Source organism: Protopterus annectens, chromosome 10.part0, assembly GCF_019279795.1.
Source record: "Protopterus annectens isolate FY-2018-M chromosome 10.part0, PAN1.0, whole genome shotgun sequence".
NCBI lineage: Eukaryota > Metazoa > Chordata > Ceratodontiformes > Protopteridae > Protopterus > Protopterus annectens.
The window spans coordinates 1,276,249,762-1,276,262,911 of record NC_056744.1 but is presented as its reverse complement, the minus strand read 5'-3'; the positions used below and the strand labels follow the sequence as shown (position 1 = coordinate 1,276,262,911).

General features: G+C 40.4%; 1 protein-coding gene across 1 annotated transcript in view; it reads left to right on the top strand.

Moving 5' to 3' along the window:
* The window catches only part of SPATA6 (spermatogenesis associated 6), a 1,891,174-nt gene that overhangs the window by 824,123 nt on the left and 1,053,901 nt on the right, over positions 1 to 13,150 (top strand). The window contains exon 7 of the mRNA XM_044085978.1: positions 1,008 to 1,286. Coding sequence (XP_043941913.1) covers positions 1,008 to 1,286 — 279 coding nt within the window. The remainder of the gene's footprint in view (positions 1 to 1,007; positions 1,287 to 13,150) is intronic.

Genomic DNA, 13,150 nt, shown 5'->3' with positions numbered 1-13,150 from the left:
CAGGTAGCAGGTTGGTGATATCTTCCGTTGTAGTATGAGTGATTCCATTTACAACTAGTTTGGCACATTGCTGGGCATTCCCTTTTAGACTTCGGACATTGTTAAAGAATGGCTTATGATTATCCTTGGCTAGGGATACGATTTTAGTTTCGTAATTTTTTTTAGAAGACTTACAAGATTTCTGATTTTCTTGTTTAGGTTTAGGAGGGAACTCTTCCTGTTCAGAATGATATCCCTCTTGCTTTTGGAGAACACTTTCTTCCTCTTGTTATATAATCTGTTTATACTTGAAGTCCACCATGGTGGCTTGTTTTTACAGGAAGACCTGGTTTTGATCCGGTCAGGTATAGCAGAGTTTATGCAATCGCTTAACTATTTGTACAGAGCATTTGTGTACACTTCTGCATAGTGATCATTGATGTCTGTGATTGCGGGTGGTATGAAGCTTTATACCATTGCTTAGTAGGGTGTAGTTAGCTTTGGTAGTTTTTTATAATTTTTGTTCTTGTGAGGGTGTCAGTATTTCTCTTGGCCTTGTCAGAGCTGCTAGATTGTAAACTTCTAGTCTGATAGTTTTAATATTGTTGATATTTTTAACTTACATACAGGGTCATACCTATAAATAAATTCTCCCATCATCTCCTTTACCTCTGATCCTTGATTGCATAGCTGATCCAGGAAGTCAGCTTTTCTGTCTGTAATGATAACTGTACTTTAGTGTGCTGGTTTCACTAGTTTTGCCACAATTCCCATACACCTTTGCTAAGTTGAAGTTTAAAGTTAGGCTAATATATATTTTTGTTGCAGGAGATAGGAGTTTAGCCCTATCAGATGCTCATGTCTTTCCCACATTAGCCACTTAAATGAGCTACTAAAGTCAGAATCAACAACAGTGTTAGTAGGCAAGCAAAGATATTCACAATGCTGTATCAACCCTACACTGTTTTCCATTTTACATGTGTGTTTTTGCAATCAACTGATGTGGTGTTTTTTTTTTCCCCGTACAGGTTAATATGGATCTAGCATCATTCACACCTTTTCAAAAATTATCAGTGAGATCTCCTAGAAAAGAAAGCAGCCCACACGAGAGAGCAAAATGTTACCAGTCAGCAAAAGGATATGAACAACCCACAATAGCATCTCAGTCAAGGTCACCATCTCCCTACACAAAGAGACGGATGTGTGAACTCTCTGAAGATGCTAGACAGCGTCTGGCCCATTTAAATCTTGGACCATTTGAATTCAAGAAGGAAAGCAATAACAAGCCTCCATTTGTAGTCAGACACGTATGTACTCTTAAATGAATCTTCTGTAGATATGTATCTTGCTTATTCACTGTTAAGTCATTTCAAAGTTCATTTTACCAAGTAATTCATGCAGATGATTCATATCTCCTGTCCCAGCCCATCCCTGCTGATCGTAATACAGAGAAAGAGAGAGAGGGAGAGATGTGTAACTTTAACATTAACCACTGCAGAGAATAGTTCCTTTGTTAGCCTCTGAAACTGATAAAGAGCCAGCTCCTTTATGAACTGGGAGCCTTATCCCTTGGAGTGCTTCCTTTCTTTCTTTTCTACAGACTTACTGCAGAGCATAATAGCTCTATAAATTGAACTTCTTGGTAATTGACATCAGTATTGGAACTGACAGAACAGAGGTTTGAAAAGAGCACAAAATGCTTCATTTTTTAAAACAAGATTTACTCTTTTAAGAAATGATAATTTTAAAAGGGAGTTTCTTCCTGGCTAGGTTTAGCTAAGTTTCCAAAGAAGGTTATGTTTTAGCAGGATTGAAGGCTTTATTTAAACGTGTCACGCTTAGTACATATAAGATGGTTTTGGCAAAACGTATTATATAGCAAAAGCTTGTTTTAAAGAACATTTGTATTTTATAATTTATTTGCCTAGTTTTAAAGCATTTGTTTTTGCATAATAAGGAGGTATATGTGAAATTTAGCCAAGCTTCCATTGTTTAATAGTAAAAACCTTTTTCTGAGTCTGATTATCACTAAAATATATATGCTTACTGAAAAATGCCTAATTTCTGCCTTGCGTTTAAATTCCATTTATATTTACTTTTTGCTAAACACTTTTTTGTGGTGATAAACATTTGCATTACTTTGTGTCAGAGAGTTAAGAATTCAAATAATAAAGGAAAAGTACGAAAATAATGATAAATGAATTAATTTACTGCTAAGAGTCTTGTGCTGAAGCAGCAGACCAGACAAAAGCTACAGAAATGCCATGCTCAACCAAAACAGAAAAATAATGCTAGTACATAACCATTTATGAATTCACGTTAGCCTCCCAAAGTAGAACACTGACGTCAAGTAGCTGGGTTGCATGTAAATAATTATATCTATCTACATCAGTAATGAAACAGGTAAACATGTCCATATGTTAATTACATTTATAATTGATTTCAGTTTAAATGGGTAACTTTACCTTTTAGAATAAGGTAAGAGCAAGAAAAACATGTTTCTTCCTTCTAAAAATTCATTACTTTGTATCATTTGTGTCTTATCCAAGACATGAATGAGCTTGTCTATAAATTAAAATATCCGTTACCAAAATAAGAACAATTTCCCTTACATAGGTACTTCTGATCAATTGCTAGGAAACATCGCTGACAGCAAAGTCAAGTTTCATATCAGAAGAGGCAGTGTAGTAGGGTCATGTTCGGCACAGTAGGGTCTGAAAATCAAGTCTAAAATAAAACTCGTGACATGGGACTAGCAGCAGTGCAGCAGCAGTCTTTGCCCAAACTGCTATTTCATAAGTTGAAGGGATTCTTTTCTCTGTTGGAATGAACACCACATGAATACTTGAGCTAGAGCAGCCTACTTCAACAACCCACCCGATGGCAACTTCTGCTAGTCCTGTACAAGTTGATGGTTTGCATCAAAAGCATTCACTGCATTCACTGCATTTCATTCAGCTACTATTTTACAATGTGCTGAGTATGTGTATTTGTGTGTGTGTGTATATATATATATATATATATATATATATATATATATATATATATATATATATATATATATATAAACATACATACCATCGAGTTTGCTTGTTTTATTAAGTTTAACTTTTTGGTTCTTCAACAAATCAGATTATTCAATATGCAGGTGACTGGCAGAATAATCTGCTTCACAGGGAAATGCTCTGGTTTATAAAGCTGGATGCTACCACCTTTCCCAGTTTGAATGGCAATATTTCTATTAGCAGTGAATTAAAAAGGAGAGCTAGTAGATTATGATGTACTTTGGTTAACTTTTTATTGTATTCTGTTTTACTTGTTGGTTCAGGTGTAAAACGTGCATTTATTTGACTTTTATGGCATTTATTTTGATTTTCTCCTTTGCACTGATGTCTGCAGAAGTTGGTTGATTCTAAGAGGTGTGTTTACCTTGTTGCATTTTCTTAAATGGCTTTGTGTGTGTGTGTTGCATTCACAGATGATGTCTCTGTAGTAAAGATGAAAGCACTAAATTGTGGATGTTTTTAACTTTAGTTTTGACATTAAACACATCCTGCGATGTGTCTTGAGGCTTGTGGCTGACATACTGGTGCTTTGCTGTTCTTTGACTTTAACAACTGGCTTAGAATATGGTACCATTTAAAGGGGGTACAGTATTTATCAGTCAAGAGAACATGCTTTACCTGGGATGGTCTACACCTGTCCCCAGTGGGATTTCAAATACTGGCTAAAATCTTTTCCATACTGTACTGTCTTTTTTAGGCATTGCCAGCCTGATAAGCCTACTGACATAGCTAAATGAGCCCAAGGAAATTTGAAGGTGTTTCAGCTCAATGCCAGGAGTCTAAACAAGAAACTCCATTCCTTGCAAGATCTCCTCACCCTGGAGAATGCAGATATACCTGTGCAGTTACTGATACATAACTTAAAGCTGCACAGAGCAGCCTGACAGTGCAGGGCTACAATCCCTTCCACAAATTTGAGCCACCTACTGCACAGGAAGGGACAAAACATGGATGTGTCTCTATTTACAATAAAATTAAACACACCTTAAGACTGATCCATCAGCATGACACGTAGAGTTTCTGAACATCCAAATTTCCTTAGTCAAAGTCCCATGCCAAACCCTTCCATGTTATATGTCCCCCAGTACCATAATACACATTTAAGTGTAGTAGAGACGCTTCCCATTCAGCCTGACACCTTACTCATGTCACTGAAACTTTAACTACCCCTTTATAAACTGGGAATTGTACACATCCCCTAACATGTAGATTCAAAGATTCCTGGACTTTGTAAATGCAAACGCCTTGGGCCAATTAATCTGTATGCCCACTAGAGGCAAAAACATACTTGCTCTGGTCTTTACAAACATGGCAGAACATTGCACCGTAATGTCCTTGCTGGTTGGGTCAGACCATAAAGCTGTCTATTAATTGACACCCTGGCAAAATTTCAAACCCTGAGATCCTGACTGTCTATGTGGAATCATTCACAGAAACCCTGTGTAACCATATTAACAGCTGCATAGAGACAACTGCACTGGATTAAGCACCGGATCAATTGATCAAACAAGCCATCTTGGTAGATTCCCAACGTAAATAGCTTGTATTACAAAAAGAAGAAATTTATGGCAAAAATTAGGAGGTGCAATGCTCAGCAAGGTAAAAATTCCCTTATCAACCTAAACCAGCAACTCTGTGGAATACTAAAGTCCCCCAAAGCCAAATTTGACGGAAATTTAGCCTCCCAGGCCTAGGCCAATCACAAAGCTTTCTCAGCTATGTCCATAGCCTCAAATGCAGTGCACAGTAATGTACCAAATTAACTCTAAGTGGCGTCAACCATATGGAGTTGGAAGATATAGTAAACTTCCTGGCCAATGAATTTAGCTCAAATTTTATCCCTCCCGCTCCCTACTAGATGCCCCTCAGGAAATAGCCACATCCATAATTCCCCCAACTATCACTAGAGAGGTACTCAAGGTGCTCTTCAAGGCCAAAAATACTGCATCAATATGTCCTGATAATATCCCAGAATGCCTTCATAATAGCATGAAACATGAACTATCAGAACCACTAGAAACACTATTTAACCATAGCTTCCAAATATGCTTTGTGCCAATTGAATGAAGGACTACAGTGGTTATCTTGTTGCACAAGAGCAGGCCCACTGACCAGGGGAATTATTGACCCATAAGCCTGACTAGCCTGATATGCAAAGTTATGGAGAAGAATAATCATGGATCTCATAAATTATGAGATACTTTGGGTTTGTCAAGTGCAGGTCTTGCCTGCTTAACCTGGCAGACTTCTTCGAGAAGGTCACCAAAGCAGTAGATGAGGGCAAAATGGTATATACTGCCTCTCTTGACCTAGCAAAGGCATTTGAGACAGTACTGCACTTGGGCACACTAAACCAGATATAAACCCCTGTATCACCAGCTGGCTATCAGACAGAACTCACACAAAAAAGGACAGTTAGTAGTGGGGGTGCCTCAGGGCTCAGTGTTGGGGTAGCTCACCTTTGTCATCTATGTCTCTGAGGTCAAGGCTAATATCAAGTGCTTTTCTCTGACCAAGTTTGCAGATTATTGCATATTAGGTACAGACATTAACCCCCCCCCCCCCCCGAAAAAAGAAACACAAATATCCTCTTAGGAGGCCTGCACAGACTAATAACTGGTGCCAGAGTCATGGTCTAAAAATGCAAAAAGTGAATCAAAGTATCTTTCTGAAAGATGGCCATGCCAGAAAATTACTTAATTGGCAATATATCCCTAAGAGTAGACTCTATAATCAGGGATTTAGAAATGCATGTCGTCAGCGATTTGGCATTTGGCCATCATGTGTTTACTGAAGTGAGTAAACCATTCTGTGTTGCACAACTTATAAGCAGGGGTATGGCATCTAGTTCCAAGCATGTCATTGTTCTGCTGTATTCTGCTCTCATAAGTCCAGCGATTGATTACAGTGCCTCTTTCGGTATGTACCTGATCAGACATATACAACAACTGGAGTGTCCGAAGAGATTCCTTGCAAAAAGAATACAAAGTGTGGACAACAAATCCTATGCAGACAGCCTAAAAGCTTTGTCCTTATATTCAGTCTCCTACAAGCTGGTTCTTTGGACCATTCATCTTTTACCTTGGGTCCCACTGGTATAGTCCCTACAGCCACCATGGACTAAAAGTTCGTCTTCTCCGTCTGTTCAGGGAGAAGGGGCAGGAAATGCCACTCTGATTACCCGGAAGATTTTGCTAGTAAAATTGGGTCTATTTGTTCAGATTTTCCTGTCAAAAAGAAACATATCTTCTCCCTGGACAAGAGTGATTTATTTGACTTGGCTCAGGATTTCATGCAGGCTGTTGACCCTTCCTGTATGTCTGTATAACATTCTTTATTTACTGAAGAGATTCTTCTAGAGTGTGATTCTCAAAATAATTCTGAAAGCATAGACGTATGTGTTATCTCCACAGAACCTTTATTCAGCCTCTGAAGATAGTGTGACGTTAACCAGCAATCTTGAAGGACTCTTTTCTCAGTCAGTTGTTTCAGGTGAAAACAATGATGCTTTTCAGTCTCTCAGGAAGTAGTATAATTTGTTATAATTGGAATTCCCAGAACCTACTCCTTGTCCTACTGTTCTTACTCCATTGGAGGATGTTTCTGTCACAGCCTCTAACTTCCCTAACAGGCAGCCTGCTGCCCCCAGGAAAGCAGCTAGACTTAAACATATAACTTATAACTTCTACTTGTCTTTTAAATGTTTATGTGTACTCATTCCAGAGCTGACCTAGCAGCTATTGTTTTAGTGAGCCAAGCTGCTGATAAACATGGTTAATATTAATCTCTCTCCTGAGAAAGAGGGGTAAGCTTTTGATAAATATGGGGAAAATGTGTAATTGTGAGCGTATAACTTAATAATAGTAGATGCTTGAATGGCCACTGCTGCAGTAGCCTTAGCTATATGGGTTGTACCCTGCCAAGTATATAACAGCTTGCCAGCTTTTAAAGCTTCAGGGCATGTAACACATAAACAAACTGTCAGGCAGCTCAAGGTGATCTGACTAAAAGACGAGTTTGGGCACGGAGCCCCTCAGAGTTTTACTGCCAGTGGAGAGAGAGAGTGAGTGAGTGAGTCTGAGCCCTGAAAGAACAGTACTAGGAACAACAAATAATAAATGTCCACACTCTGGTGTAAATAACACTCCAAAAAACAAGGGGGTTGGAAGGAGGAAGGGAATGGCTACTGCAGCAGTGATCATTGAAACATCTACTTTTAAGTTTTACTTACATAACTGTACTATGTTCATCATATTGATCACTGCTGCAGTAGCTTTAGCTATATGGGTAGATATTTAGCTAACTATATTTGGGAGATGAAAGGAGAAGAGTCCAGGAACCTCTGGAGAATGGTTGTAACAAAGCTTGATCTAGACCTACAGAAGGAATCACACTTGTAGTGCTTTTTTTATTAAACAAGAAACATTTTTATTAAATTATCACTTATGACATAGGCAGTCATACATTTATTTAAATGAAAACAAACCATATTGACATAATTTTAGTTGCAAACATTATACATCACTTATAATCTATCCATTCACTGTCAGAATCCAACCCTTTCCAAAAAGCCACAGGTGAAGCCAAGGCTCTGGTAGAGTAGGCCTTGACACTGCCTGGAATAGTTTTGTTATGGTGAGTATAATAAAAGTAATAGCCTTGGACAACCATTTGGAAATAGTCTGTTTTCACAAAGGTTGTCCCTTCATACCTTCACTGTAAATGAACAATTGCTGATGTTCTTTGTGTTTCACTGTTGCAGTCATTACATGTGGGTAATCTGCTGGCAGGTTGCCCTCAGTCGGCCTGAATTCCAAAGTCTTGGGTCCTGTGTTGGCTGGTGTTTCCTCTTCCATCACATCAGGTCGTCAGAGGTATAAAACATGCAGCCGACGCCATTTTCTTTAGTCTTTCTTGCCACATGCTGCCCAAAGCAGAAGCATTTCGCAAGTGCCGGTCGGCCGACTACTGAAATATTCGAGTTTGAGTTTCAGAACCGAAGTCTTCACTAAAGCTAAGTACCCCATTGGGGAAACTTTTTTCTTGCTTTTTACCGATTTCAGAAAAAGTTAATAATTGTATTACTTGTGGGAAGCAAATACCTCATAAGGATTTCCATTTATACTGTATTCCTTGCCTAGGCCCTGATCACAACGTGCCTGGCTGTCGGTTTTGTGCTAGATTTAACCAACGCACTATTAAGCGTCTGTATATTTTTACATCAAAGTATTTTGGATCCAGATTTAACTACCCAGAAATGTCGTCTGATAGTAATCCGACTACCGGAGTACATAAAAAATGTAAAGAAAAGGACAGAGAAAGGCAGTTGAGATCCAAAACCGACGACGAAGCTTCTCCTAAGCCAGTCGCCAGTTCACCGGTACTCAGTGATGCACTTTCGCAGCCCCTGATACCCACTACTTTCGAGTCGCAGGCCCCTACCGACACCCATGTGGAGTCCGGCATGCCGCAAGATACTCAAAGTATTGGACTGATGGATGTATCTCCCTCAGATGGGTCCGGAGCCGCTGAGCAGGCACCGGCTTCTGAGGGTGTATTCAGACATCAACATTTGTATATCAAACCGACAAAAGCTGCAAAACCAAAGACTACAGCAACTTCAAAAACTAAAAAAACGACACTTGAGCCATGTACACAGGCCTCTATGCCTAAAAAACAGATGACCTTATTACCTTGATCAGGGGTACCCATAACCCTCCTGATAAGAGGCCTAGGCAAGACACTGATTATGAATCTTCAGATCAGTTTTCTATTTCTACTGATTCCTCTTTTGATCAGGAATTATCTATGCCTCCCTATGAGGATTCTGATGCTGAGGAGTCCATTCCATCTGCATCTCCTCCTGAAGATTATTCATTTGGAGGAACCTTGCATACTTTGAGGGAGCATTTTCACTGGGAGAGTCAAGACTTCTCAGAATCAAAGAAGAGGCTCAGGGATTTCCTTCTTCTCCCTCAGCACAGGCCTTTAGCCATTCCCCCTGTTTTAGACATTGTGGATGATGTGTTTTTGGAGTCAAGCTTGTCCCCTGACTCCTTACCTCCAGCTCCCAGTAAGCCTGACATATTACAGGCTCTCTGACTCACATACATTTTTATTTAGAAACCCTGCTGCTGATCCTGAAACTATTTCACAGGGACAAAGGGAGTTAAGGCCTCAACAGCAAAAAATCCTACCCCCTCTAACAGAGATTCAAGGGCACTGGACAGATGGGGAAAAAAGGTTTATACATCTGCAACCTGGGCAATCAGTGCCTTAAACTGTCAATTTCATATGCTTAAGTACCAACAACATGTTATGGGATTGCTGAAACAGAAAATGATGTTGATTTCAGAATGTGCAGAAACTAAAGAATTGCAGGAATTATTGCATGTAGCTGAACAAGTTGGAAAGCATACTTTGCAATTTGATTTTGATTCCTTAGAGGCCTCCTTGCAGGGTCGCAGTTACTGGATCGGTGATTAGGAGGCATGCCTGGTGAAAGGAACAAAATTTGCCTGATCATGTTAAAGCTAAATTGATAGATGCACCTTTATAGCATGATTCTCTGTTTGATATTAAGGCAGAAGAGGTTTTAAAGAAAATGGAAGACAAAGCTAAGTCTATGCAAACTGTTAAAGACTTCTTACAAGTGCAGCCAGCAAGATTCAGTAGACACTGGCCTACAAAAAAATGGTCCTTTCCTGTGTCAGACAGAGCTCAAAGGGGCAAATCCAGACACCCTAAGGGTTCCTGACAGGCACAAGATTTATACAGGTCAAAGCAATGGGGTGCTTCCACCTCCAAATCTGGAGGAGATAAAGCGCAAACCTACAGAAAGCAATCCAAATGACTTACCTCTGCCTGCACCAAGCACTTATCTTTTGGCAGCACCCATAGGGGGAAAATTAGCACTTTTTGCTCAAAATTGGCAGTTAATAACCCAGGACAAGTGTGTACTAAACATTGTATCACAGGGATACAGATTCCATTTCCACACTCTGCCAATAGCAAATGGTTGGCCAGATCTGCCAAAAAATCAATGGACAGAGGCACAGAAACTGGTTACGTCCCTCATGGAAATGGGGGCCATTCAGACAGTACCAGAACAGGAAAAGGGACAAGGTTTTTACTCAAGACTGTTCTTGGTACCCAGAAAGGACAAGGCCTGGCGGCCAGTACTGGATTTATCGATTTTGAACACATTCCTGGACATTCCAAAATTCAAAATGCTGACTTTGCAGCGGTTTCTGCCCATGCTGGGCAAGAATGCTTGGCTGGTGACTTTAGACCTAAAAGAGGCATACCTGCATGTCCCAATAAGAGAATCGTGCAGAAGATACCTCAGATTCAAGGCTGGCTTAATGCATTACCAATTCTCTGCACTGCTTTTTGGCTTATCTACTGCGCCCAGGGTCTTTACAAAGTGCCTTGCATCAGTAATTGCATTTTGCAGACAAAAAAGTATACAAATATATCCTTACTGGGATGACTGTCTCATTCAAGCAGAGAACAAGGAGGACACTCTTCTTCGACACCTGGCGTTTGTGAAAAGGCTTCTAACATGCCTAGGGTACACAATAAACGAAAAGAAATCACAGCTGGTACCTTCTCAAAAGATAACTTTCCTTGGGTGCAAGCTTGAATACAAATGCCCAGATGACTTACCTCACGCCAGACAAGCAAAGGCAACTGACTACTTACTTCAAACTGATGGCAACAAAAACCCAGTCTTCTGCAAGACAAATTCTGCAGGCTCTGGGCTTCATGGCATCCTGCATCCTACTGATTCCATATGCAGGACTGCATATGAGGAAGCTTCAATGGTACCTAAAAAGGTTATGGAGTCAACATTCTCACAGTCTGGAAACGATTCCTCTCATTCCCTGCCTGCAACAGGAGTTTCTATGGTGGGCAAAGGCATGTCACTAAAACATGGGACGGCCTTCACTCTACCCCCTGCCAGCCAAATCATAACAACAGACGCATCAGATTATGCGTGGAGGGCCCACATGGCAGGAAGATGCATTCAAGGCATATGGTCACCAAAACAAATGCATCTACATATCAACCAGAAAGAGATGCTAGCTGTTCAAAATGCCCTAACAGCCTTCAAGGACTCGCTTCATCCAGGACAACTACTGATAAAGACGGACAACACCACAGTCATGTGGTATATAAACAAGCAAGGGGGCACATACTCATACTCCCTATGCAGATTAGCCATGGCACTGTGAGACACAGCTTTGACCTACCAAATACATCTTCAAGCTCAGTTCCTGCCAGGAAAACAAAACACTCTGGCAAACGATTTAAGCAGAAACCTTATGGATCCTCACGAGTGGAAACTAAATCCACAAGTCTTTAGCATGATAACAGAGAAATGGGGGAGCCCAGACATAGATCTATTTGCCTCTCCTCAAAATTATCAATTGAAAAAATTCTGCACAAGGACTTATCACAGACAAACATGGAAAGTGGACGCCCTATCCTTCAGTTGGAAAAACCTATCAGTTTATGCTTTTCCGCCTCTGCCTCTTCTCCCCAAGGTCCTCCTAAAAGTCAGACAAGAGAAACCAAAGATGATACTAATTGCCCCAGACTGGCCCTGCCAATACTGATACCCAATCCTAAGGAACTTGTCTCAATACCCAGCTTGGACCTTGCCTCAAAGACCACAACTACTGTCCCAGCAAAACAATCAGATCCTGCACAATCAACTAAAGACTCCAAACCTGGCAGCATGGCTGATCATGTAGTCATACAAACAACTCCTCTGAGTAAAGCTGTGATGGATGTCATTTTGGAAGCCAGAAGGCCTAGTACTAGAAAATCTTATGCTGACAAATGGAAGAGATTCTGTGCTTCGAATCAAGCACAAGGAACTGATACAGCAGAACCAAATATTCCTCAGATTTTGCAATACTTAACTGAGATGCTTGACAAAGGCCTATATTTCTCATCAATTAAAAACCATGCCTCTGCAATTTCGGCTCATTACAATACAGAGCCACCAATCTTTTCTCATCCTTTACTAAAGCAGTATTGTAGAGGAGCCAAAAATGTAAGGCCTCCTAAAAGAGCACCACTGCCTGCATGGGACCTCAATTATGTGTTGAAAAAGCTCACCATGCCTCCATTTGAACCAGCTGATACCGCTGATATAAAGTTCTTATCATGGAAAACAGCTCTGTTACTAGCAATTACTTCAGCAAGAAGAGTTTCAGAGCAACAGGCCCTCATGGCTGTAGAGCCTTTTATTATACTTCACCTAGACAGGGTATCTCTGAGGACAAATTCTACTTTTATGCCTAAGGTGGTTTCCAGTGTAGTTCTTAATCGAACAATTCATCTGCCAACCTTTTATCCAAATCCGCAGCACAAGGGGGAGAGAATTCTGCATTCCTTGGACGTACACAGACAGCTAAGATTCTACTTAAGCAGGACTAAAGCTCTAAGAAAAACTGAGCAATTACTAGTGACATATGCTGCAGGATCAGAAGGCAAGGCTATATCAAAGCAGACAATTTCAAAGTGGATAAGCCACTGCATCCATTTCTGCTACTTAAACCATGGCAAACCTGTGCCCAAGGGCATTAGGTCTCATTCCACCAGAGCTGCAGCGACTTCAGCAGCCTTTCTAAGGGGAGTACCAACCAAAGACATTCTAGAGGATGCTACTTGGAGTTCTGTTCACACCTTTACAAAGCATTATCATTTGCCTCTCTACTCTAAATCCAGGGCAGGCTTTGCCACTGCAGTTCTGCAGGGCCTTATAGCCACTCCTAATGTTGTTTAGCTCCAGCCTCCCAACCGTAGATTTGGGATTCTACCCAAATGTAATGACTGCAACAGTGAAACACAAAGAACATACTACAGTTGTGTATATTTACCATAAATTTAGATGTTCAAGTGTATTCACTGTTGCAGTCCAGGTTACCCTCCTGCCATCCCCCTGTCATTCTGGAGTTTATCTTTCCTTCTCTATCTTCTACAACATATGTGGTGTATTTGCTTGTAGATGAAGGTAAAGTTTGTTTTGATGTATGCATATATAGTTTTTATATATATATTTTTGCTACCTTTGTGGGGGCACCTGACATCTG